This window comes from Oryctolagus cuniculus, chromosome 18 (genome assembly GCF_964237555.1).
Source record: "Oryctolagus cuniculus chromosome 18, mOryCun1.1, whole genome shotgun sequence".
NCBI classification, from domain to species: Eukaryota; Metazoa; Chordata; class Mammalia; order Lagomorpha; family Leporidae; genus Oryctolagus; species Oryctolagus cuniculus.
Window position 1 is genome coordinate 10795450 of NC_091449.1, and position 24878 is coordinate 10820327.

General features: G+C 64.5%; 1 protein-coding gene and 1 long non-coding RNA gene across 2 annotated transcripts in view; one reads left to right on the top strand and one right to left on the bottom strand.

The window, feature by feature from the left end:
• Positions 1-24878, bottom strand: part of PPP5C (protein phosphatase 5 catalytic subunit) — a 25121-nt gene continuing 243 nt past the window's right edge. Inside the window, exons 2-13 of the mRNA XM_051837415.2 lie at positions 20303-20544; positions 13229-13376; positions 6992-7113; positions 4417-4482; positions 4119-4217; positions 3155-3260; positions 2216-2358; positions 2007-2094; positions 1493-1533; positions 1249-1427; positions 631-712; positions 1-544 (exon numbers count right to left, since the gene is read on the bottom strand). Coding sequence (XP_051693375.1) covers positions 482-544; positions 631-712; positions 1249-1427; positions 1493-1533; positions 2007-2094; positions 2216-2358; positions 3155-3260; positions 4119-4217; positions 4417-4482; positions 6992-7113; positions 13229-13376; positions 20303-20544 — 1379 coding nt within the window. The 3' untranslated portion in view covers positions 1-481. The remainder of the gene's footprint in view (positions 545-630; positions 713-1248; positions 1428-1492; positions 1534-2006; positions 2095-2215; positions 2359-3154; positions 3261-4118; positions 4218-4416; positions 4483-6991; positions 7114-13228; positions 13377-20302; positions 20545-24878) is intronic.
• On the top strand, positions 17998-21736 carry LOC138846426 (uncharacterized). The gene is made up of 2 exons (XR_011383914.1): positions 17998-18333; positions 21285-21736. It is a non-coding gene; the product is annotated as an uncharacterized lncRNA (long non-coding RNA).

The window sequence follows — 24878 nt, forward strand, 5'->3', positions numbered from 1 at the left end:
TGACTTACAATAATGACTTTATTTTAACATATTTAATTACAGACATAAAATAGCTGGGGGAGGGGGTAGGCCCCAGCCTAGCCCCACCCTGGAGCTCAGGTGGGGGTGCAGGCGAGGCCTCCCTGATGACCCTGGCTGGGGTCTTCCTATGGCAGGGCCCTATTGCTTTAGCGGGGAGGAGCCATGCAAACGAGGGGGGCAGGGCAGCCTCTCGGCCCCGCCCCACCCCGCCCCGCGGCGGTCTCCCTCCTGAATGCCCGGGCTGAGCCCCGCCCCAGCTTCTCCACCTCCGTCCTCCGTCCAGGGAGCAGCCCCCTGGCCAGCCCTCGCTCTGCCCCCACCCCCTCTGCACACCTAAGGGGAATAAATACAAACTTTACAAAGTAAAAGGGGGTCCGACGTCGCCCTGGGCGGGCCTGCTCTGCCCAGCCCGGGGTCTGGCGGGAGCGGAGGGGTCCTGGGGTGCAGGCCGCCACCGCCCTCACATCACCCCTAACTGCAGCAGCGCGTTGGCGTAGGCCATGGGCTTGACGTTGGGGTGAGGCTGCGGGCGAACAGGAAAAGCCTGGTGTCAGGAAGCCGAGACCCCCGCCCGGCCCCCCGCCCGGCAGAGGGGACAGGGCCACTCACCACTGCTGTGAACTGGTGGAACTGGGGCCGCAGGTCGGAGCCCCGCAGGTGGATGTAGGAGGCTTTGTTCCCCATCTGGTCGCTGCAGGGGCGGGGCAGTGGTCAGTGTGGCCAGGGGCTGGGCAGGGGCAGAGGGAGACAGGCAGGAGGCTGGAGGGCCAGGGCTGGGAAGGGCAGTGCCAGGACACAGGGACAGGAGGGCAGGCGGGCGGGGCTCCCAGGGCAGAGGAGCGGAGACCAGACTTGAGGTCTGATGGCGCCGCTGGCTCTGCCCCCAGGAGACGCCAGGAGCACAGGCGGCCCGGCAGGCCCAGCGGCCCAGCTGGGGCAGTGGGGAATGGGACGGGGACTCGGGGACGAGACCGCAAACGGGGCCCTCGCTCGGTGCTGCTCTGACCAGCGACGCGGGGAACGGCGGTGACTGGGCTCTGGCAATGGCGCAGACGCCTCTGGCGGGGGACGTGCCATCGCTGGGAGACACTGGGGGTGTCGGCGGAGACCACAGCCCAGACGGGGAAGGGCAAGGGAGGGCACGCGGCATCCCCTCTGCTGCTCGGCCTTAAGTAACTGGAACCCAGACAAAACCTGTGGCCGGCAGGGCGGCCGGCGGGAACGCACCAGTAGTTGGGGGCGGAGAAGACGGTGACGCAGCGGCCACCGTGCGCCACCTCGTAGCCCTCGGCCTTGACCTCGTGGCTGCGGATGATGTAGTCCAGGTGGTTCTCCTCCAGGAAGGCCTTGGTGACGTCAGGCCCGAACTGGCAGCTCACGCCTCGCTTGCTGACCGAGCGCCCGTTCTGCGGGAGACGGGGCTCAGAGACTGCCGCCCCACCCCCGCCGCCCCCGAGGGCCCGAGACTCACCTGTGGCTGTGGGTCCGACCAGAGCAGGTCGCACATGGGACCTGGGGGGTGGAGGGAGGCGTCAGGGGCTTCCTGGCCGGCCGTGCCCAGCCCCCAGCGCGGCCCGAGGCGGGTGGACGGGGCCCTCCTCTGCCGGGCCTGCCCTCCCAGCCCCAGCCTCCCTGCCGACCTCCCCGCACCCCATTCACCTACTTTTCCCTGCAGGATCTGGTCCAGTCGAGCTCACGCCAGCCACACCGTGGGCTCCTCCCACCCCCAAGCTGCCCGGGCTCGCCCGACTGTGCGCGGGCGGCAGCTGCTGCTCTCGGGGAGTCGGCTCCAATGCTGCACCCCCAGCCCTGTGTGACACTCGCACAGGTGCACGGAGCTGCAGCCTCCCTCCAAGGGCCAGCAGATGGGCTCCCAGGGCTCCCCACAGCCTCGCCCTGCCCGTGGACGCTCCAGCCCCCCGGCCAGCAGGGGCCCCGAGGCTCACCTGCTGCGCCCTGCTGGGGCGCCGGCCCCACCTCCTCACCTGAGTCTGGGGGCTGCCGATTCCGCTCGATCTTCCGGATGTCGTCCAGAGTGACGCCGTCCTCACTGAACAGGCCCCCGTGCATGATCTGGGGGGGCAGGGGGTGGCCAGGTGAGGAGAGGGCCGGCCCCGCCCGTCTGCCCGTGTGCCCGGGGAGGGGGGGAGGGCCGGCCCCGCCCCTGCCCGGGTGCCCATCCCCGCGTCCTCACCAGCACTTTGCCGTTGATGCACTGGGCCAGCGGCAGCCACTCAAACACCTCGCTGAACAGCTCGTACATCTGGGCCGTGTACTTGGCCTTCACCTCGCCCTCGAAGCCGTAGATCTGGTTCATGTTGTCCGTCTCGTGGTTGCCTGGCCGTCGGCGGGAGAGGGAGAGCCCTCAGCCCGCAGGTCCCCCGTCTCCCCCCGCCCGGCACCCGCAGGTGCAGGCCTGGGCATCAGGCTGGACTGCCCATGTGGCAGGCAGCCCGAGCCAGTCAGTCCCAGCGCCCGCAGCGGCCCGTCGCAGCAGCCAGAGGGGTGGACCCTGCGCTCAGACCATTCCTGAAGGCAGCAACTGGACTGGGAGATCTCACCCAGGCCCCAGGCCCTGCCCTACTGACAGCTCCACCCTCGGGGCAGTGGCCGAGGCACGAAACCACCCCCGTCCTGGGCAGTGGCCGAGTCCTCCCACTGTGTACCCTCCAGGCTGGCAGTCCCAAGGGGCCGGGGGTGAGGGAGGGTCTTGACCAGAGGAGCCCACTCCCTCCCTCCTCCTGCTCTGCTGCTTCTCTGCGCCCCTCCCCACTGGCCCGACCTCTCACAGGGCAGCCCCTGCCCCAGGCTGTCATTCACGTGAGAACCAGACCTGCCCTGCTCTTCCCGGTGTCCAGCAGCCTCCTGGAGGTGGGAACCACTGAGAGCCAGCCCCAGACTCCGCCCTGATCAGCCCCCATCAAAGCCCAGAGCTCCACCCGTCCCCTCCTCCAGCGGCCCTGCCCGGACCTGCGCCCTCACACGGACCCAGGTGGAACACAGACATGACAGAAACTGCCCCAGGACCCTTGTACGTGCAGCTGCCATGGCTTTCTTTGCTTTACAGATCAGGCCAGGGAGAGTGAGTGCCCCCCAGCCCCCAGGGACCTGAGCCTGCTGCCCTGTGGCTCACCTCGAAGTAGGTGAAAGTGGTCTGGGTACAGGAGCTTGAAGCCGAAAAGGGTGAGGATCACTTCTACGGAGAAGGAGCCGCGGTCCACGAAGTCGCCATTGAATATCCACCCCGCTAAGGAAACAGCCGTGGGCTGGGGCAGACGGGTGGGGGGCTGTCCTCTCCCCTCGCCTGGCCCCCAAGCTCCCGTGAGCTCTCCCCCAGGAGCAGGGACTCAGTGGGGCTCAGGAGGCCGTGCCAGGCCCTTCCCTGCCCGGTGTGCAGTCTGCTGCAGCTGCCTCAGGACAGGCCCAGGGCCCCCACCAGCAGCTCACAAACCTGGTGGCCAACAAAGCGACCGCTCGTCAGCCCGGAATCCTCTCTGCAAACCCTTCAGGGCGCCAAGGCGGCCCTGGCACTCACCAGAGGAAACCAGGGTGGTTTCCAGGAGGCAACATAACCAGCCACGGTCCCACCACTGGGGAGCGGCAAAGCCAGGATGGAATGTGGCGTGGGCACTGCCAGGTGCTGGCCACTGGCTTGGGTCACACAGCACAGCGGGCCCAGAGACACCGGGCCGGCCATTGGCTCGGGTCACACAGCACATCGGGCCCAGAGACACCGAGCCGGCCACTGGCTCGGGTCACACGGCACCTCAGCTCAGAGACACCGGGCCAGCCACTGGCTCGGGTCACACAGCACATCGGGCCCAGAGACACCGGGCCGGCCATTGGCTCGGGTCACACGGCACCTCAGCTCAGAGACACCAGGCCGGCCACCGGCTCGGCTCACACAGCACAGCTGACCGAGCCAGGAGCCTGGAGTGCCAGGCCAGCCTGCCACTGCCCCCCACCTGGGCACTGCTCACGGCTCAGGCCGCTCCCTCCCTGGCGGAGCCTGCTCTCCAGGGGCTCCCCTCCCCGAGACGACCTGGGCTGGGGGTCAGGGCTGGGGGTGGGCGAGGCGGCTCTGCACACAAGGATACGTAGGGGTTGGTCTCTGAGGGTAAACCGTTGAGCTCAAATATGTTGAGGAGGTCGTAGAACTGGCCATGGGTGTCCCCACATACCGTAATCTTCTCTGTCTGGAAGAAAAGAGGCCACCGGAGAGGGAGGGGCCCAGAGAGAGACGTGGGGAGGGGGCAGAGGTGAGGGGAGGGGCAAAGGTCAGGGCAGACCAAGAAGCCGCATGCGAGACAGTCGGGGGAGACAGTCAGGGGACGAGAATGCAGAGACGAGACCGGGTCGGGTGGGGGTGTCCGAGAGGCCCCGCCCCCAGCGCACCTCTCTCAGCGTGGTCTCCACGAGCGTGCTCAGCTTGGAGAGGACTTCCTTGACCTGCACCAGAATCTGGAAGGGGGGCGGGCAGTGAGCCTCCTGGATCCTGGCAGAAGCACCAGGGGCCGGTGCTCAGCCTGCTGGACGGGGCATCTGCGTTCCAGCCCGCAGGCCTGGTCTGACCCCGACTCCGCTTCCTGCTGGTGCGCACCCTGGCAGGCAGCAGCCACGGCCAAGGGGGTTCCTGCCCCCCGCGGGGCAGACCTGGACTGGGTTCCTGGCCCCTGGCTTTGGCCCAGCCCAGCCCAGCCCCTTCTGTGGCGCTCTGCCTTCAATGGAGCCTGCGGCGCTGCACAAACAGCTTAGAGGGTGCTTCGGGGAAAGCTGGGGAGGGAAACTCCATCTGGAAATGGAGGTGCTCCTCCCACAGACTGAAGCCGGCCTCCGCAGTCTGTCCACCTGCCTGCAGGTGCATGGGGAGAGCACGGTGCACAGGCTCGGGCTGAGAACGGGAGAGCGCGGTGCGCAGGCTCAGGCCGAGAGAACGCAGAGAGACCGGGAGAGCGCAGTGCGCAGGCTCGGGCCGAGAGACCGGGAGAGCGCAGTGCGCAGGCTCGGGCCGAGAGAACGGGAGAGCGCGGTGCACAGACTCAGGCCAAGTGCACCAGCACAAGCCGGCGCCGGGGGCCTGGGGGTGTGCGGGTGCCGACACTTCTGCAGCTCTGAGCATTTCCAAGATAAAAAGCTGGGGAAATGGTGAAGTTTAAAAACCGCAGGATGAGGGCCAGCGCCGCGGCTCACTAGGCTAATCCTCCGCCTGCAGTGCCGGCACCCCGGGTTCTAGTCCCGGTCGGGGCGCCGGATTCTGTCCCGGTTGCCCCTCTTCCAGGCCAGCTCTCTGCTGTGGCCAGGGAGTGCAGTGGAGGATGGCCCAAGTCCTTGGGTCCTGCACCCCATGGGAGACCAGGAAAAGCACCTGGCTCCTGGCTTCGGATCAGCGCGGTGCGCCGGCCGCAGTGGGAATTGGAGGATGAACCAGCAGCAAAGGAAGACCTTTCTCTCTGTCTCTCTCTCTCACTGTCCACTCTGCCTGTCAAAACAAAACAAAACAAAACAAAACACACCGCAGGATGGTGGAGAGCAGGATGCTGGAGAGCTCCGGGCCGCGGGGCCCATGGGACAGAGAAGCTGCGGAGCCTGGCCACCGCCCCCTCAGCAGTCTTTGGGCGTGGCGAGCGCGGCAGACTCCCGGAGGCCCAAGGCTGGCAGCAGGGCTGGAGTTAGCTCTCCTGGGTCCCAGGAGCCGCTGACTCAAAACACACAGCCATAGTGAGCTGTCTCCAGACAGAGCCGCCCTGCGCTGCGCATCAGGCTGGGTGGCCTTGCCCCACAGCCCCCAGGAGAAAGGGGCGCCCCCTTCTGGGGGAAATCTGTAGGCCTCAGTCCCCACCGTCCTTCTGAACAGTGTTGTTTTCATTTTATCTGAAAGGCAGAGAGATCTTCCACCTGCTGGCTGCAACAGGCAGGAGTGGCCGGGCCAATGCCAGGAGCTCAATCCAGGTCTCCCACGTGTGTGGCAGGGATGCGAGGACTTGGGCCTTTGCCTGCGGCCCCGGAAGCTGGATCAGAAGCAGAGCAGGAGGCGGTCCCAGGCCTGGGTGTGGGTGCTGTGCTGCCAGACGCCAGCCTGCTTCCCAGTCCAGGCAAGGCGTCCCGGAGGCTCAGGACACGGCACAGCAGACCACAACCAAAACAAGGGCACCCACGCCACGGCTCCAGGTCAGAGGCTGAAGCCGCACAGTGAGGAGCGGGGGAACAGCCGCCTCCACAGGCAGCCGCAGGATGACGGCAGGGCTCTGCTCCCGTCCGCAGGAGCCCGCACCAGGGATCCAGACGCCACCCGCCGGCCGTCTGCCCCGCGGTCCCACGTCACACGGAAGGTGACTGCTCAGCCCTCCCATCCACAGCCCGCCTGTCAGCCCATCGGACTCGCTGCTTCACAGAGGCGTGCCGCTCATCCCAGGGAGAGGACGCAGTCCACCGACATCTTTACACTAAGCGGACGCAAAGCAGGCTCCCGGCTGCCTCTCTGCCCGCACCTCGGGGGCCTGCGCAGGGAGGCCACTCCCCGCGGCTCTCACACAACCAGAAGTCACTCCTGTCACAGAAGCCACGCCCAGGCTGCCACAGGCTACACGGGGACTTCAAGTTCACGAGAAATGAAATTAAAGTTCAGTTGATTTTGGTGTAAAAAGGTTTTGAGATGCATGGATGACTCTATGATTCTCCACGAACTGCTGAAGCCTCTCACGCGTGGTCTTACAGGGACAGAGCGCGGGCCCGCGCCCAGGCCCTCTGCCTTTGGGTCCACCGACAGGCAGCCAGGTCCCGCTGGCTCCTTCACTCCCCCCATCACCTCCGTGTCACCTGCCTGTCGACCCCACCCTCGGGAAGTCCCGCACAGGCCCCCAGCTGTCTCACTCATCCACCTTGGAATCCTGCAGCCCGCACGGCCTCGCACGCGACGCTCACACGACGCTGCCTCTGCGCCCAGGGCCGGCAGAACCCGCAGGCCCGTTACCTGGTAGGCGCACTTCCGGTGCAGTTTCTTCTGGTCCTTGTACCACTGCATGAGCTCCTTCATGAAGGTGATTGTCACTCTGCCATCCTCCAGCTTGGGTCCGCTGTACTCGTCCTCGATGGCTGGCGTGAGTGGGGGAGAGTCAGGGCCTGGCCACCCTCAGCGGGAGGCGCGGGGCGTGGGAGGACTGGGAGGAGCTGTGGCACACACCCTGGCCACCCTCAGTGGGAGGCGCGGGGCGTGGGAGGACTGGGAGGAGCTGTGGCACACGCGTGCTTCCTGGACTGGGTTCTAGGATCGGCACGCAACTGCACAGTGCGAAGTGCCTCTGCCCGTGCTGTGGGCTAGCAGGTGCTTCGCTGGCACCGGGGAAGACCACGGCAGGACGGGGGGTGGTGACTTCCCAGCCCCACTGGGAGGGCCAGTGATGCCAGACCACGCCTAGGGAAGGAGGCGTCTGCAGAAGCCCACAAAGCCTCAGGGGAGCTGAGCCCGCGCGCGGGTGGCTGTGAGGAGGGCGCCCAGAGGACACGGAGGCTCTGCAGCCTTCCCCGCGGGCGGGGCAGGACTTCCTGGTAATCCAGTGCACACAGGCCGTCTCCTCGGAGCGCTGTGGCCGCTCCGACAACTGAATGAACCCAGACCACAGGTGGCGCTCCCTGGGCCGTGGCTGGCATGTGGCCCGAGCCCTCCGCCTGCAGGGTGCAGTGCCATCTCCCAGCGGACAGCGTCAGGAGTGACCTGAACGAGGGGCGCTCAGCTGGGGCTGTGGCGGAGGCGGCCGAGCGGCTGCCGGCCAGGAGAATCCCACTTTTCTCGGGGACCCGAGGCCACAGAAGCCTCTGCAGAGTGCTGAGGGAGCCCCTTACAACCCCATCCAGCCCAGAAGCAACGCACCCTTCTCCCTAAGGACGGCGCTCCCAGCCTGCACTGCCCACGGCGCAGCTCGCTGTCGACAATTCACGCCAAAATGCTGGCTCTGGATCCGGCAGGCCCCGGTCCCTTTCCAGCCAGCACTGTGACAGCTCAAGAAATCCTACTGCAGATGGCCCTCGGGCTGGGGAGCAGGGGGTTAACAAGCCAAGGCCATTGCCAGTGGACTGCAGAGGCGGCTCCCAGCCCCAGGAAGCTGGGCCACTGGGTGTGCGAGGAAATGCAGGCCAACAAGAGGACAGCGAAACAGGCACCCGCTTGCTCACTGCTGTCTGCAGCAGCCAAAGGCAGAGTCAGAGGGGCCAGGCCCAGCCTTGTTGCGAGGACAGCTCGGATTCCAGGCTCTGCGCTCCGGCCGCAGCCACCGAGCCACTCCCCAGGGACAGGGAAAGCGCCTCTAAGACAGTAATTAGCAGGGGGCAGGCAGCGTGGGGAGGGGCGGGGGGTACGAGTGGGAGGCACCCTTCCCTTGGCAGGTGCTGGGTGCTGAGGTGCCTGCCGTAAACTGTGCAGGGCGAGGGCAGGGCAGACCCATTCAGGGGCAGGGTCCTGGGTTCAGATGCTGCAGAGTGGAAGCGCATGCCCGGGCTCAGGGGGACCCAGGGCTCACAATGGGCCCAGCACAGGTCTGTGCGGGACCCAGACACCAGGAGGCCACTCCTGAGGGAACAGCCAGCCCGGTGGCCTGGAGAGAAACCACTGCATGGCCGTTTAACATGAGGACGGGGATGCCTGTCCCCCCAACAAATGCCAGTGGGACCCTCCCACAGGGTCACCTGTGCGGGTCATGAGGACCCGGATGTGGGTACACAGGTTATGGTAACTGCTGTGGCTGAGGGGCCCCCAAAGTGACCTCACTGCGCAAAACTGAGCCCTGGAGCAAGCCTGATGGGATCTGCAGTCTCAGAACAGGAGACTAATCCACAAGAGAATGTCCAGGGGCAGAGGGCAGACAGACATTTTTTAAGGGTTTCTGAGGACCAAAGTTGACGATGACCTTGATAGGAAGGAAACTGAAAGGAGAAAGAGCGGCCTGGGGCCTGCCCCAGCAGGGTGGAATCTCTGGGAGGTTAATAAGAAATGACTAAGACAAAGGTCTTACCCACAGCAGGACTGAAGGTGGGGTGACCCCAGGAAACCCCTGCTGATCGCCCAACAGGAAGGCATTGCGGTATTTAACGGGGGGTGGGGGGCGTTTAGTGTGGGAGAGCAAAGGTGCCAGAGAAAGCGGACTTGAAACTGCCCGGGGCGGTAGTCAGGCAGAGTACCTGGGCCCCTGGGCCCCTGCCACCCACATGCAAGACCAGGATGGAGCTCCTGGCTCCTGCTTCCGCCTGGCCCAGCCCTGGCTGTTGGCAGCATCTGAGTGAAGCAGTGGACGGAAGACTCTCTCTGCGGACAGAGCTGGGGTCTCTGCTCAACCCCCTGCTGGGGACCTGAAGCCTATGCACACAAGCAGGTAGAATGGGGTATTAGGGGGAGGCAAAGAGAGTCCCGGGGCTCCCAGGCACTGTGGAACCAAGATCCCTGGTGACACCTATCTGGGCCACAGTGGGGCTCAGAGACTGTGAAGACGGGAGGGTCAGCAGGATCATCGGAACTGGAACGCGAGCTGTGTCTCTGTTTCTCCCGGCTCTGACTCCAACTCCAGCTTCCTGTGCACCGAGAGGCCGCGAGTGACGGGTCAAGTAACTGGGTTTCTGCTACCCACACGGGGGACCTGGCTCATTTCCTGGAGCCTGGTTCAGGCTTGCACGTTGCAGGCATTTGGGGAGTGAAGCGATGGATAGGAGCTCTCTGTCTCTGTGTCTCAAAAGAAAGAAAATGGCCAGCAGGGCTCCAGGGAGCCCCCTCAGCTCATCAGGGAGCGCAGCAGGAAAGAGCGTCCCCAGGCAGACGCCGCGGAAAACGACTTCCCTGACCCGAGACTCCTATCTGCGTAAGACACCGGGGTGCAGCACTTGGTTCTTTCTGTCCCTTTCTGACTCGTCCCCACTTCCTCCAAGCGTCTCAAGCCCCCATCCCTTGGCCCTGTGATGCTTTGCGGGAGGGGTGCTGTGTCCCTAACCAGCACTGTGTAACCAAGACCTGATGATAAAGCCCTAGTGCAGCTGCTCTTGGGAAAATGAGGGCACAGTTGGGAGGGAGCTGGTTTGTTAGCTCTTCATTTGGGAGGCAGGGACAAACACAGAGCTCCGTCTACTGGGTCACTCCCAAACACCCACACCAATCCGAGGTAGCCTGGGCCCAAGCTGAGAGCCGGGAGCTCAGGCCAGGTCTCCCACCTGGGAGGCAGGGACCAGCCACCCGAGCGTCCCCGTTGTCTCCCAGGGGGCGCGTCAGCAGGAAGCTGGGGTCCGGTATCAAACCCCAGCACCGAACCTGGGACGCAGGCATCTTACCTGCTAGGCTGAAGACCCACCCGAAGCTGGACCACTCAGGGAATGTTTCCTCCATCTGGCGCCCAGGGCAGGAGGCGCGGACCCGCCTTCTAGCCACTAGCACACTAGCGGGAGCCCATAAGCCTGTCCCAGCCTAGAAGCGCATTTGCTGCGGCAGCTGAGCTGCTGCTTGTGACGGCCTCATCCCACACTGAAGGGCCTGGGTTCGAGTCCCGGCCCTGTCCCCAGCTCCAGCTTCCTGCTAACGCACATCCCGGGAGACAGCAGGTGAAGGTTCAAATAGCTGGGTCCCTGCTGACTTGGGACTGGCCCGGCCCCGGCTGTTGCAGGCATCTGGGGAATGAACCAGAGGACAGGAGACCTCTCTCTGCCTGTCTTAAAGACTGCCCGAGCCCCCACCCCGGTAGAACAGGAGCCGGGCTGCTGGCGGGACCAGTTCCCTGGCACAGCCCTGTGTGAAGCCGAAACTGGGCTCAGGACGTGAGTCTCTATGAGCCCCCTACCGAGGACCACTGGGCTGGTGACTCCCACTTGGGGGCACTCCCTGAAGGGACCTCAATGCCCGAGGACACAAAATGATGCTGAAACCTGGAGTTCCCACGAGGGACAGGGTGACGGCAGAGTCCATGACAAAGGGGAAGTGCTTTCTGGGGGCTCCTGCTGCCCGGGGTGGGGTGGGGGGTGCCACCTGGAGAAACAAGGAGGAAACCGGACAGAGGGCGGGTCAATGGCTCTCAACTGGCCAGCAAGGCTGTGTGGGGCATGGATGGCAGCTCCCAGCAGGACGAGCCACGCGAGGACGCCTTCTGCCCTAAGAAGGTAAAGCAGGCTGCCCTCGCAGTGGTGGGAAACTGATCAGCAGTGAAAGCCCCCAGGTCTGGGTTGTCACTGGCCACAGCGGAAGCATGCCTGCTGCAGGACACCCGTGGCACCGTCCCATGAGACTTTCAGGGGGCCCTAAAGGAAGACATGTGATGCCCGTCAGAAGGAGCCCCTCCCAGGGTTCTGTGTGCCCATTCGGGGCGGCCACCTAGGTCTATGAGACGGCCGACACTAGGGGAGCTGCAGCCACGCAGAAACAGACGCACCTGCACGCGTTCCCCTCACGCCCTCCCAGGCCCAGAACAGCAGGGAGAGCGGCCTGTGCGCCCGTCCCACACGGCTAGTGACCGCAGGTGGACCCCCAGGTGGAAAAATCCTGGGGGCTACCCACGGGAACAGATGCTACCCTGGCAGGTGCCCACGCCCAGAACACCAGAGAGAAGCCACAGCGCTGGTCTGTGCACACAAGAGGACAGGCATGTGTCCGGAGGTGCACAGACCTCCTCCGAGTCCGTCGCAGAGGGGAGTGGCTGTGACACAGGATGACAGCGGGCGGGGCCAGCACACTCAGGGCAAGAGCAGCGTCCCCACAGCTGGTGGGATCGCGCAGCTCCCCAGGACAGCACCGGTGTGGTGACCACACGGCTGCTCAGTTGTCATTTCCCACGTCATCGCCACTTTGCCACTCCTGCCTGGCATGGCGCCTGGGACCTGGGCCACCACTCAAAGTGCCAGAGCAGAGACGAGCCCTAAGCAAGTGGCGGACTGCGCTTTCAAACCCCAGGCCGGAATTCCCAAGGGCCCGGTGGGTGCTGGTGCCTCCCCCAACCTGACAAACCTGGGCAACAATGAAGGCGGCCCTCCTGCCTGGAGGCTAACAACGGCCCAGAGTCCCCGCCCCACAGCCTCGCCCTGCCCAGATGGGACCGGACCGAAGGGAGCTGCTCACCAGTGACTTGATCACTCAGGCCTGTGGAAGGAAGCCTCCATAAACACCCAGAGGCCTGGTCTGGGCGGCTTTGACAGCTGAGCATGTGGAGGTTCCTGGAGGGTGGTGCAGCCGGAGGGCGTGGATGCTCCACTCCCTTTCCACATGCCTTCCCCCACGTGTCTCTACATACATGTCAAAGGAGGCCGCTGGTGTGGGCTGAGAGCCTGTGCTAGGAAAACCGAGCAACCAAAGTGGAGCAAATCACCCCAAAGTTGCACACCCCCAAGTCAGAAAGGAGACCGAGGGCTGAATCCCAACAGGCCAGCCTCAGCCCAGCACGGATTCCCTCGGCTTTAATCAGTGCACTGACAGCAGCCTGGGGCCAACCAACCGCGCCGCCGCTGTTCTGTGCACGCGCCTGCCTTAGCAGGAAGGGAGCTCTGGGCGGGCAGCCCACCGGCGCCTGCGTCTGCTCCCCCGCCTCCCCGGCTGCGCTGAACGGACACTTGGTGCTCCAGGTGCAGGGCTGCTCCCTGCTAGAACCGCACGCGAAAGCCAATTAAGAGCTTGAACCGAGCCTGCTGCGATTCCGTCTTTTCACCGTGCCCTTGGCAATGCCCCGGACACTCCCGTCCCACCTGAGGGGCCGTGGTGGGGTGCTCGGTCAGACGCACAGGTCAGGGGCTGTGGCGGCAGTCCTGGGCTGAACCCTCAGCCTGGCGGGCCTCTGACGCCCTCTCCAGGCACACAGCGGGAGAGCAGGTTTGAGCGCAGCCTGCATGGTGTGCGGGGAAGGCCCCCAGCATGCGTGGTCATGGATGACCCCGCGCCGCCCCTCCTGCCTGAGCCGATGCCATAGTGTGCTCGCCCTCTCTCCCCTCCGGCAGGATGGGGACCGCCCGCTTCACAGCTGCAGCCTGAGGCGCAGACATGGAGGCCCCTGAGGGCTGGCGCCCCGCTGCAGGGCCAGGCTAGGGGCAGGAGGGCTCAGTGAGACGGTGAGGCCGTGGCTCACCCACCTCGCCCGCCGGGGAGCCTGTGGCCCAGCGGCTGTGGACGGAGGCATTCCTGGCAATGCCCAGCAGCCTGGGGACAGGGGCGGAGGCGCACCGCACTGTGTGCGGGCGGCAGCACGGCCGGGCCACTCACTCATGCTCTCGATGTCCAGCGAGTCCACGACGGAGCGCTTGTGCTCGTCGCCCGCGATGGCCCGCTCGAAGGCCTTCTGCTTCACGATCTTGTTGCACTCCTGGTACTTCAACTTGGCGTCCTTGTCATGGGGCTTCACCTTTACCACCTGGGGGAGCGGAGGAGGCAGGGAGGGGTCAGGGCAGCAAGCCGAGGTGCGGACACAGCGGCTGCCCCTTTTCTGCCCAGTCCTGGGCCCTGTGGGCGCTCAAGTCCGACCGCCGGGGGTCACCATTCGCTACCCCAGGCAGGCCTGGGTTTCTGCACCCGGTTCTGGACAGAACAGGTCTGCCCACACAGGGCTGCTGAGTGGTGAACCTGTCACACACGTGAGTGCTCTTATTACACCCTGTTCAAATGCAACCCGGGCGCTGGCGTTGTGGCACAGTGGGTTAAGCTGCTGCCTGCAGTGCCAGAAGTTCAGGTTCAAGTCCAGCGGCTGTTTCTTATCCAGCTCCCTGATCATGTGCCCGGGAAAAACGGCTGAGGATGGCCCACGTGCTCGGGCCCCCGCCGCCATGTGGCAGACCCAGTGGAGTTCCCGGCTCTGGCTCTGTCCTGCCTCAGATCTGGCAGTTGTAGCCATTTGGGGAGTGAACTAATGGACAGAAGATCGATCTCTCTCTCTCACCCTCTGCATCAACTACCTTTCAAATAAATAACTTTTTTTTTTTTTTTTTTGACAGGCAGAGAGGACAATGAGAGAGAGAGACAGAGAGAAAGGTCTTCCTTTGCCGTTGGTTCACCCTCCAATGGCTGCAGCGGCCGGCGCACCGCGCTGATCCAAAGGCAAGAGCCAGGTGCTTCTCCTGGTCTCCCATGGGGTGCAGGGCCCAAGCACTTGGGCCATCCTCCACTGCACTCCCTGGCCACAGCAGAGAGCTGGCCTGGAAGAGGGGCAACCAGGACAGAATCCGGCGCCTCGACCGGGACTGGAACCTGGTGTGCCGGCACCGCAAGGCGGAGGATTAGCCTAGTGGGCCGCGGTGCCAGCCCAAATAAATAACTCTTAAAATAAAATTTAAAAAATAACAAATCAGAGCCGGGTTCGGATCCTTTGTTCTGCCACTTGAAACGTGACCTCAGCCCAGTGACTCCACCTCTCAGCCTGCAGTTAACGTCTGGATCCCCCCGACCTGCTCAGCGCCTGCACTAGAGGACAGGGGAAGTGGGAGTGGAGGAGCCCCCCGGCAGGATGAGCCAGGAGACCCCTGTGGGCCAGGGCAGGGGGTGAATAAATGGGCCACAGGGGTTGTGGAGAGGCTGGGGAATGGCAGGCACAGGCGGGGGCACCCTGCCAGGCCGCTCTACCTGGGGCCTGGGTGTGGTGCAGGCAGGGGAGGGAGGCAGCACCAGTCTGGCCCTGGAGTCCTTCCCAAAGGAGAGAGGTCATGAGTCCACACCCAGGATAAGGTCCAAGCCGCCACTTGGCCTGGCCCACGAGGCCGCGCCCAGCTTCCCCTTTCTGCTTGCCCAGCACTGACAGCTGGACCACTCACAAGGCCCCAGACACGCCAGCCCCTCCTCCTCCAGGTCTCCACCCCCGACTCCTTCCCAGCTCCTCCTCCTCCTCCTCCTCCTCCCCCTCCTCCCCCGGGCTCTCTCACCCCAGTGCTGAGCACTGCTGGGGACAGGTCTGTCCCTCCCACTGAAGACGGCCTGGTGAAGGCAGGGCTAACGCTTAGCCATGGCTGTGTCCCTGGCACTGAGGAAGAATGGTGACTAAGTGTTTATTCAGGACCAGTCATTCTCAGGGGGCTTGCAGGCTGGGGCAGGAGACAAGCAAGGACAACGCAGGGCAAAGAGCAGGGCCAGGACCAGCTCCGGCTGCCTCCTGTCCCCAGGGACCCTGCCCACCCTCCAGGCAGGCAGCATGGGGGCGGTCACCTGCACAGCTCCAGGGCCAGGCCTCCAGGGCAGGCGCCCCCCCCCCCCGTCTCTGGGTCGGTGTGAGAATCCACGGCTGCCCACAGGTGCTCACTGCAAGGCCTCCTGCTGCAGCCAGGCCCGGGCCGCCCAGGGCCTGCCCAGGCTCCCGCTTCTGGGAGAGGTCATCTGCTGGGGACCCCAGAGGCCTGCCAGCTTAGCCCCCAGCTCTGCAGCTCTCTATGAAGAGCTGGGGTGAGCATCTGGCACACTTGGGACACCTGTGTCCTATACCAGAGGGCCCGGGTTCGGGTGCCAGCTCTGAGTCCAATTCCAGCTTCCTGCTAATGTGCGCCTTGAGGGACAGCAGGCAGTGACTGGAGTAGCTGGGCCCCTTCTGCCCACACTCCTGGCTCTGGCTCCAGCCCACCCCAGCCTCAGCTGTGGCTGGCATTTGGGGAGTGAACCAGCAGATGAGAGACCTTTGTCTTTCAAATAAATAACATCAATAAATTAAAAAATAAAAAGCGATATCTAGATTGTATCAATGCCGATATCCTGACTGTAATATTTACATCACGGCAGATTTATCACAGGAGGAAATTAAGATTTACACATTACAACTGCACCTGACTCTACAATGCCCTCAAAACAAATAAGTTTTACAAACTGGTTGGGGCCGGCTCTGTGGCGTAGCAGGTAAAGCCACTGCCTGCAGCACCGGCATCCTGTATGGGAGCCAGTTAGAGTCCCGGATGCTGGCACTGCAGGCAGTGGCTTTACCCTGCCCCCGCCCCGGCTTCACTTCCACTCCAGCTCCCTGCTATGGCCTGGGAAAGCAGTAGAAGATGGCCCAAGTCTTTGGACCCCTGCACCCGCGTGGGAGACCTGGAAGAAGCTCCTGGCTTCAGACTGGTGCAGCTCCAGCCGTTGTGGCCATCTGGGGAGTGAACCAGTGGATGGAAGACCTCTCTCTCTCTCTCTCTCTCTGCCTCTCTGTAACTCTGCCTTTCAAATAAATAAATAAATAAATCTTAAACAAAAAACCGGTATCTTCAGGGGCAGGTACACGGTTAGCAGTTAGCATGTCTGGGTCCCGCACCAGAGACCTGGGTTTGAGGCCTAACTCTGGCTCTGGCTCCAGCTTCCTGCTAATGCAGATCGTGGGAGGCAGCAGTGAGGGCTCAAGCAGCTGGGTCCCCGCCACCTGTGTGGGAGACCTAACTGGGTCCCCGCCACGTCTGTGGGAGACCTAACTGGGTTCCTGCCACCTGTGTGGGAGACCTAACTGGGTCCCCGCCACCTGTATGGGAGACCTAACTGGCTCTCCGCCACCTGTGTGGGAGACCTAACTGGGTCCCCGCCACCTGTATGGGAGACCTAACTGGGTTCCTGCCACCTGTATGGGAGACCTAACTGGGTCCCCGCCACCTGTGTGGGAGACCTAACTGGGTCCCCGCCACCTGTATGGGAGACCTAACTGGGTTCCTGCCACCTGTATGGGAGACCTAACTGGGTCCCCACCACCTGTGTGGGAGACCTAACTGGGTCCCCGCCACGTCTGTGGGAGACCTAACTGGGTTCCTGCCACCTGTATGGGAGACCTAACTGGGTTCCTGCCACCTGTATGGGAGACCTAACTGGGTCCCCGCCACCTGTGTGGGAGACCTAACTGGGTTCCTGCCACCTGTGTGGGAGACCTAACTGGGTTCCTGGCTCCTGCTCCCAAGTCATTGCCGGCCTGTGGAGAGTGAATCAACAGATGGGAGCTTTGTCTCTCAAGTAAGTTTTAAAAAAGGGACGGGGGTGCTGTGCTGTGGTGCGGCAGGTAAGCAGTCACTTCACCTGTGTCAGCATTCCACATCAGCGCGCCGGCTCAAGTCCTGGCTACTCTGCTTCAGAATCAGCTCTCTGCTAACGGCCTGGGCAGGCAGCCGAAGACGGCCCAGGTCCTGGGCCCCTGCCGCCCACAAACTAGAGCAGGTGTGTTCCTGGCTCCTGGCTTCGGCCTAGCCCAGCTCTGGCTACTGCAGCTATTTGGGAAACAAAACCATGGATGGAAGATCTCTCTCTCTGCCTCTTCCTCTCTGTCACTCTACCTTTCAAACAAACAGATAAATAAACCTTTAAAAAAATACCTAAAAAGCGCAGGAAGTGATATCTTTAGCTGGGAATGCTCACAGGCAGGAGCCACAGGGCCTGAGTGGACAAATGGGAACACAGGTGTGCAGCACGCGCGGGGGACTGGGAAGTTTTCGGGGTTCGGAGAGGGATGCCCACGCACGCACTCCCCTCTCTGGGGCAAGGCCTCCGTCACAGCACGTGGGAGCAGCCTAGCCCGCCAAGGGCCGGCGAGCAGCTCAGCTCAGGCCCTGCCACCAAATGAAGCGCCGGAACCTCCTGCAGCTGCGCTTCTCAGAGGGCAGCGGACTAGAGGACTAGAGGCCAGCGAGAGCCAGGGCCCAGGCTGAGGGCACGGTGACCCACAGGTACGGACCTCTACCACCTGCTGGGCTGTGGTTGTGGGGCAGACGGCCAGGGGGTGGGCCAGGTTTCTTGGGCAGCAGCCACCCTGGCTGGCCACATCTGGCTGTCAGCAGCATCCTCAGGTAGGGACCCTGTGGTGAACTGATTCAGCAAGCCACACCCAGCACTGTTGTATAAGGAAACAGAAGAGAGAGGCCATGGAGGGGCGGGGGCTGCCAGAGCCAAGGGCAGGTGTTGTGCCACAAACTCTGGCCCATGGCAAACACCCACGCCGGAGCCTGGCTCTGGGACTGGCCACACCTCTGGCTGTGGCACGTGGGAGGAGTGACCTACCCCCTGGGCCTGTCACCTCCTGGGTCAATAAGGGACATCAGCCCCGGCATGCAAGGCTTTCGTGAGGGTGCAGTGAGCTCTCACAGCACCGAGGGGCAGGCGTGCCTGGCTCTGGCCAAGCGCCGCCTGCAGGACCTGCTGACGCTCACAGCCCTGCTCCCCACGAGCGCGGGCACCTACACGGCAAACGCTCCTCCAGCTGTCGGCGCTGAGCCATGCGAGACCCTAACCCAGAGCACAGCACCGACACCAACAGAAACGGCGCGACGCCGGGCTGGGCCAGTGTGCAGAGTCCCCCACGAGCGGCCTGGGCCCGCGGGACACCCCAGTTCTGAGCAGACAGAAAGAAAACAGGAGGCGGCTCCCGAGAAGAGGACCCGGTAAGGGGTGGGGCCGCCCCAGGATTACCCAGGAGATGAGGAGTGCGTGTCAGGGTGGGGGTGGATTTCCACGTGGCCGCTACCGCACAGGGTCTGGGGCCTGAGCAGCGTGGAGACACACCCAGCTCCCCCCCACAACAACCGCACCCCCGGAGACAGGGAGCGCGTATCTCTCACAAGGCGCTGAGATGCAGGAGAACAGAGGCGCTGGGGCCACACAGCACACACCCTGCGTCCTGAGCGTGGCGCCCGCAGGGGCCCCGAGACCTCACCACTGCCTCACACTCAGCACAGCCCATCCAGGTGAGAAATACCTTCCACCACAGGCACACACTTCCTCAACAAACCCTTTCTCTTCTCGACCGGACGAAGTGCTGACGCCACACCAGCAAAGTGGCTTCAGGGCCCACTGCCACTTGCCGTCACGGGCTCCGGGCTCAAACCCCAGTGCTGCCAGGTGCTAGCTGGTGGCCGTGAGCGAGGCGGCCCCTCTCTAGACTCTGCTCTCTCCGCCACAAAACAGCTTGACTTCACGCATGCAAAGCACTCACGGCAGTGCTGGGCACACAGCGGGCGCACGGGCAAGGAGACGGGTTGAGGTGGGGAGGCCTTCACCCCAGGCCGCTGGCAGGCAGGGCCATGGGCTCCTCTGTGCCAACCCAGGTCACATGTGAGCTCTGCCTGCGTGGCAGACCCGGCCATGGCCCCAGCACTCCGGTAGTGTCCGGAGACAGGGAGCTGCCCGAGGACCCCGAACTGCTCTGAGCCAGGGCCTGAGGAAGGAGGCCAGCTGGAGCAGGGCTGACCCCCTGCAGGCGTGTGGGCGCAGGCACCAGGCCTGGGCGGGCCAGGACCGCAGGCTCACGTGGAGGCTGCCCAAGGCAGCTGGGAGGGCGCGTGCTGGGAAAGGGGCCACGACAGCTGAGTGCGTCATGTGGCCCAGTCGCAGGTCGGTTCTGCAAAGGGCTCTGGGGACCCCCACCGCCCCGCACAGGGCCTGGGCTGCGGTTCTGAAGCAGCCGGCCACAGAACGCCAGCCCCACGGAGGATGCGGCTCAGGCCCAGATGGGAGCCTGTTCCTGCCCAGAGAAAGGCTTCCCCGCAGGGGACAGAGGCAAAGACCCCGCCCCGGCTGTGACCCCGGGGCTCTCCTCCCTCCTGGTGCCGGCCCGTCCCCTGGGTTACTCATGGTTACTCATTACCATGCCGTCCACCACCGGGGACCTTTGCTCACACCCCACTTCATCGGCGCCCACTCCTGTCACCACTTTCCAGATGAGGGCACCCGGGGACAACAAGGGCATGGCCTGGCCAGGGAATGGCTTTGGAGCCCAAGTTTGAAGGGACCCTGCTCCCCTCCACACCTCTGCCCCGACTCTGACACAGTGGACCCTGGCCTTGGCCTTGGCCCAGGCCGTCACCCAGCCTGCAATCTACTCTCCACCCCAGGCCAGCAGCCAATCCAGGGATCCGACCTGGCTCCCTCCAGCTGCAGCCTGTGGCTCCGCAGCCCACCCACCCAGGTGCTCAGAGCGGACAGTGTATCTACATGTGGTGGGGGCAGAACAACGCAGACACAGCCTGATGCTGTCCACCTGCAGGGCGCAAGTTCTCTGAAGGAGGAGAGACAGTCCTGGGGGCCGGGCTGCTGCGGCTCAAAGCCAGCTGGAGGTCACCCGCCAGGTGATTAAATGCCCCTAGGCCTCAACTTCATCTGCACCAGGGAGCAGCCACAGTGCCCGCCTCCCAGGGCTGCTGCCATGGCTCAGTGCCCGCCCACCCATCCCCAGGCTCTGAGAAGGACAGAGAACACAGAGAGAAGCCAGGTCGCCTGCCCAGGGTCACCAAGTGTGTGATGGCAGCACTGCAATGGGAACCCAGGCCAAGGCACCGTGGGCACGCGCTGGGTGAGGGAGTGTTGGGTACAGACAAGACAGGCCTCCCCTACCAGCCCCCCAGGCCCGCTCACCGTCTCGTAGTCCCGCAGTGCGGCCCGGAACTTGCCCAGTGCCATGTTGCTGGCGGCCCGGCGGTAGTAGCCCTTGATGTACTTCTTGTCAATCTCGATGGCCCGCGTGGCGTCGCCCAGCGCATAGCCATAGCACTCGGTGCGCAGGTAGGCCAGGCTGCGGTTGCCGTAGTAGATGGCATTGCTGGGGTTCAGCTCGATGGCCTGGCTGTAGAACTTGATGGCGTTCTCGTAGTCCTTGGCTATGGGGACAGAGGAGGAGGACGATGAGGCAGCGAGAACAGGCCCTCGGCTGGGCACTGGCCCAGGGCGCTGCTGTGCAGACAGGAACCCAAGCACACAACTGAGCGTGGAAAGGCTCCGCGGCCTGCCCCTTCTCTGTCCCCACCAGCCCAGCCCAGCCCCGGCCGTGTCCCCTCTGCAGTCTCCAGGACCTGCCCTGACCCCACCTGTCCAGCCACCCAATCACCCATGCCGCACGGCCCCAAGCCGGACACGCCTTCTGGTGGGCTTACTGGACCCGCGAGGGGCGTGGCAGTGAGTGCCCGGGCTGGGATCCCAATCAGGCGAGCCTGAGTCTGTCCTGAGCAGCCTGGCTGTCCAGCTCCCCTAAGTAAACTCGCTCCGCAGGGGCCAGCGGGGGCCAGTGGGGAGAACAGGAAGTGGGAAAGCAGAAGGAATGTACTCAGGCTTCAAGGGGAACAGCACATATCAACAGAGCCAGAGGAGTGCCACGCCAGGAGCAGGCGCTCCGCACACGGGAACAGCAGGTGCAGAAGCCCTGTGGTAGGGGCGAGCCGTATGCTTGAGCGCCAGTGAGCAACTGGTGTGTGAAGGTGGCGGGAGCTGGGGGGGGCTGACGGGAACGACCCCCCGACTCTGGCTGTCACACTGGGGTCTGAACACTGATGTTCTAAGGTAGAGCGACAGGGTACAACATCTAGCCAAGGTCAAAATGTATAAGTTATTTTTTCCTCCCCAGTGAGTCCAGCTGTGCCCTGCACTCTACATCCTGGCCAGGAACCTTCATATCTCATGGTATAAGAGCCATGTGGAGCTCACTTTACAAACCAACCACAGAAGCCCTGCTCAAGGTCAAACACCCGGGACCGGCGCTGTGGCACAGCAGGTAAAGCCACTGCCTGCAGTGCCAGCATCCCATATGGGCACTGGTTTGAGTCCCAGCTGCTCCACTTCCAGCCCAGCTCCCTGCTATGGCCTGGGAAAGCAGTGGAAGTGGCCCAAGTTCTTGGGCCCTTGTACCCGCGTGGGAGACCCGGAAGTAGCTCCTGGCTCCTGGCTTCAGATTGGCTCAGCTCCGGCCATTGCAGCCATCTGGGGAGTGAACCAGCAGATGGAAGACCTCTCTCTCTCTCTCTTTCTGCCCTTCAAAAATAAATAAATAAATAAATAAATCTTAAAAAAAAAAAAAAGGTCAAATACCCAAATCTGTTCCCGCAGACCCCAGCTTGATCGCACCCTTTGCCTGTGCGACACCTGGCCTGGGACGGGAGGCCCGCCCCGCCCTCGCCACAGACCAGGGTCTCTGTCTGTCTGCCCATCCCATCTCCCCGATCTGAGCCCCAGACGCCTGCCTTGCCTTTCTGGGCTCACAGTCAGGGACAGGAGACAGAGCCTCCCAGACAGCCCAGAGGGGACACCAGGGCCGAGACCCGAGGAGGAGTGAGTGGGGTGAGCAGAGCGGAAGGAGAGGTCGCAGGATGCAGCCAGGAACACAGCGACAAGGCTAACTCCCGCAAGCCTTCCAACGGCTCAGAAGTCCCCTCCAGGAAGCCCTCCTGGACCCGTGAGAGCCAGGCGCTCCCTGTGGGCTGCCACGGCCAGGTGACGAGCGTGTCCCCTCAGGTGTGTGAGGCCTGCACCGGCAGAGGCAGGCAGCCTGGCTTTGCCCCCCATGCCAGCGCCTTCGAGGACTCCCTCCAGGCCCTGGCTGCGTTCCTGGGGCCGGCCAACGGCGCTCTTGACTGGAGAGGTGTCCCAGCCTGCCTTCCGAGCCCCAGGAACCCCAGCGGGCGCGGCCTTGCTGTGCAGGTGCCACGAACTTGCGGAGCCCAAGTGGCCGCTGCAGAGGAAGCCAGAGTGTACAGGAAGTGAACGAGCGGATGACTCAATGCGGGGCAGAGGCGCCGGGGGGCGGGTCCCCCACACGCCACACCCGGCCGCCACGCTCGTGCCTCACAAGTCTGAGCCCCCAGACAGCTCCCATCTTAGAGTCGGGGAAACGGAGCTGCGGCGACGCGAGGGGTCCCCCAGGCCAAGCAGCCTCCCCGCGAGCTAGGGGTTCCGCGACATCCCTGTCCCCACTCTACAGGACGGGGACACTGAGGCCCATGGGAAGAGGAGAGTGGAGTCCCATCCTGGACGGGGCCGGGCACTGGGTGCTGCCCTCCAGGACTTCTGGGGTGGGCCCTGAGCTCACGGAGGAACGTCGGGGGGGGTCCCCGCCAGGGCCAGCCTGGCTCTGGGCTCCACGCTGAGTGCCGAGCAGGTGGGAGGAAGGGGATATCCGGCCGCGCTCACCCGCCCTGACCTTGGGGGAGCGGTTTCGCTTCCTCTATAAAAGGAACAAGGCTGCTCCTACCCAGTGCGCACGCGGTGCCCAGGGAGGATCAGGCCCGTGCCGGCCCGGCCACCGCCACCGCCACCACGCGGGGGCTCAATTACAGCAAGCGGTAATTACGCCTTTTACTGTTATTCCCACAGCCCAGGAGCCTGGGGCTCTGTGCCTGCCACCGCCTGCCAGACAGCGAGAGCCCTGCACCGGGAGCGCTCGCCTCTGTGCGCGGGGCCTGGCTTCCCGGAACTCACCTGGCCTCGGCAGAGCTCAGGGTGCCTGCACAGCCCGGGCCTCCACCTGCCCCTCCTGCCTGGGGCGCCCGGCCCTCGCCCACCGGCCCTCACTCCTGGACTCAGCTTCCCCCCTCGCCCGCCGGCCCTCGCTCCTGGACTCAGCTTCCCCCCTCGTCCGCCGGCCCTCACTCCTGGACTCAGCTTCCCCCCTCGCCCGCCGGCCCTCGCTCCTGGACTCAGCTTGCAGCCTGCCAAGCCCACCGGCCCCCCACACCCTCTCCTTCCCTGGAGTCCGTGGCAGCTGGCGGGCTTTCCCAAAGCCAATCAGCCCACGGCACTGTGCTCTCGGAACCTCCGTGGCTCCCCGCAGCCGGAGGACGGCCCCCACAGTCCCCAGCCGGGGACTTGAACTTGCCGCCAGCTCTCCGCACCCCACCCTCTCCCTCCGGCAGAATCCACTCACACGGGGCCACCCTCCAGCCCCCTCCAGCTCCGACACAAGCAGCACCCCCGCCCCTTCAGAACCAAGATCTGCTGCCTCACTCCCTCGCCCCTCCCGCGGCCCCCTAGCTGGCCACTCCACCGGTCCCAGCAGCTGCCCTCCTGGCTATCACAGGCCTCATGGAGTCTGAGCCGACTGACGGTCAGCGCTCAGGGCCGGCCCAGGCAGTGTCCGGGGCCCGACCCCTCCTAGGAGAGTTCTCTCTGATTTCCCCGCTCCCTCTCCACGGCGCCAGCCCCTCCTCCTCCCCAGGGTCCCACCCCAGGGCTTCCCCAGACCCTCCTCCTAGGTGACCTCACCCACCCCCGGGGCCTTTCCAGCCACAACCACGCCCAGATCTGGCCATCAATCCACTCAAGTGTCCCTTCCCAGACTTCTGCCTGACCCGGGCCCTGTCCTAACCTCCCCTCCTGTCGGTCTCCCCGGCTAACTCCAGCCACACGGGCCTTTCGCTCCCCCACCCCAGGGCCTTTGCACGTGTCACTGCCCCTGCACACAACACCCTCTCCCTCAAACTGCCTGCTTCCCACCCCGTATAGGGCCGTCTTCAACTCCCTGCCCTGCTGGGCTTCTCCCAGGGCCCCCGTCAGCAAAGTAAGCACGGGATTTATTCGCGTTTTTCATTCGGTGTCTGCATTGCCCGGGTCAGTTACAAGCGGGGCCACACGGGGCCTAGGCCAGCCCTCCGCACACAACACGTGCTCAGCAAACACGGAATGAATGAATGAACGGACACCTGCCCCCACTTCTCCCCCAAAGGCAAGCTCTTCTAACGGCTCCCCCCACCCCAACCCCCATCCCACCCCACCCCCACGTCCCCGTCTCTCCGACCAGCGCTCATCCCCGCTTCCCTCACCCCTCCCCATCCACCGACCCGCTCCCCTCCCCCACAGCCCCTTCCCCACTGGGCTGTCTCGCCCCCACACCCCTCGGCGGCACCCACCCCGGGCCTCCCCACCCCGGGCGGCGCCATCACTGCCCTGCCACCCAGTCCCACGCGGTAGCGCCCCCTGCAGGTGCGCCTCCTGCCCGCACCGGGCAGCGCTCACCTCAGTCTACCCGCCCGGTACGCCACGTCTAGGTATTTCCCAGCCTTCCCTCGGAGGCCCCGCCGCGTCGCCCCCTGGAAGCGCCATCCCGAGCCGCCCCACGCCCGCCGGCCGGGTCGCGCCGGCCCCGCGCCCAGGCTGCCGCTCCGCGTTGCCATGGTTCCGCGCGGGCCCGGCACCCCTCGGCCCGGGCCGCTGTCCACCCTCCCTCGCC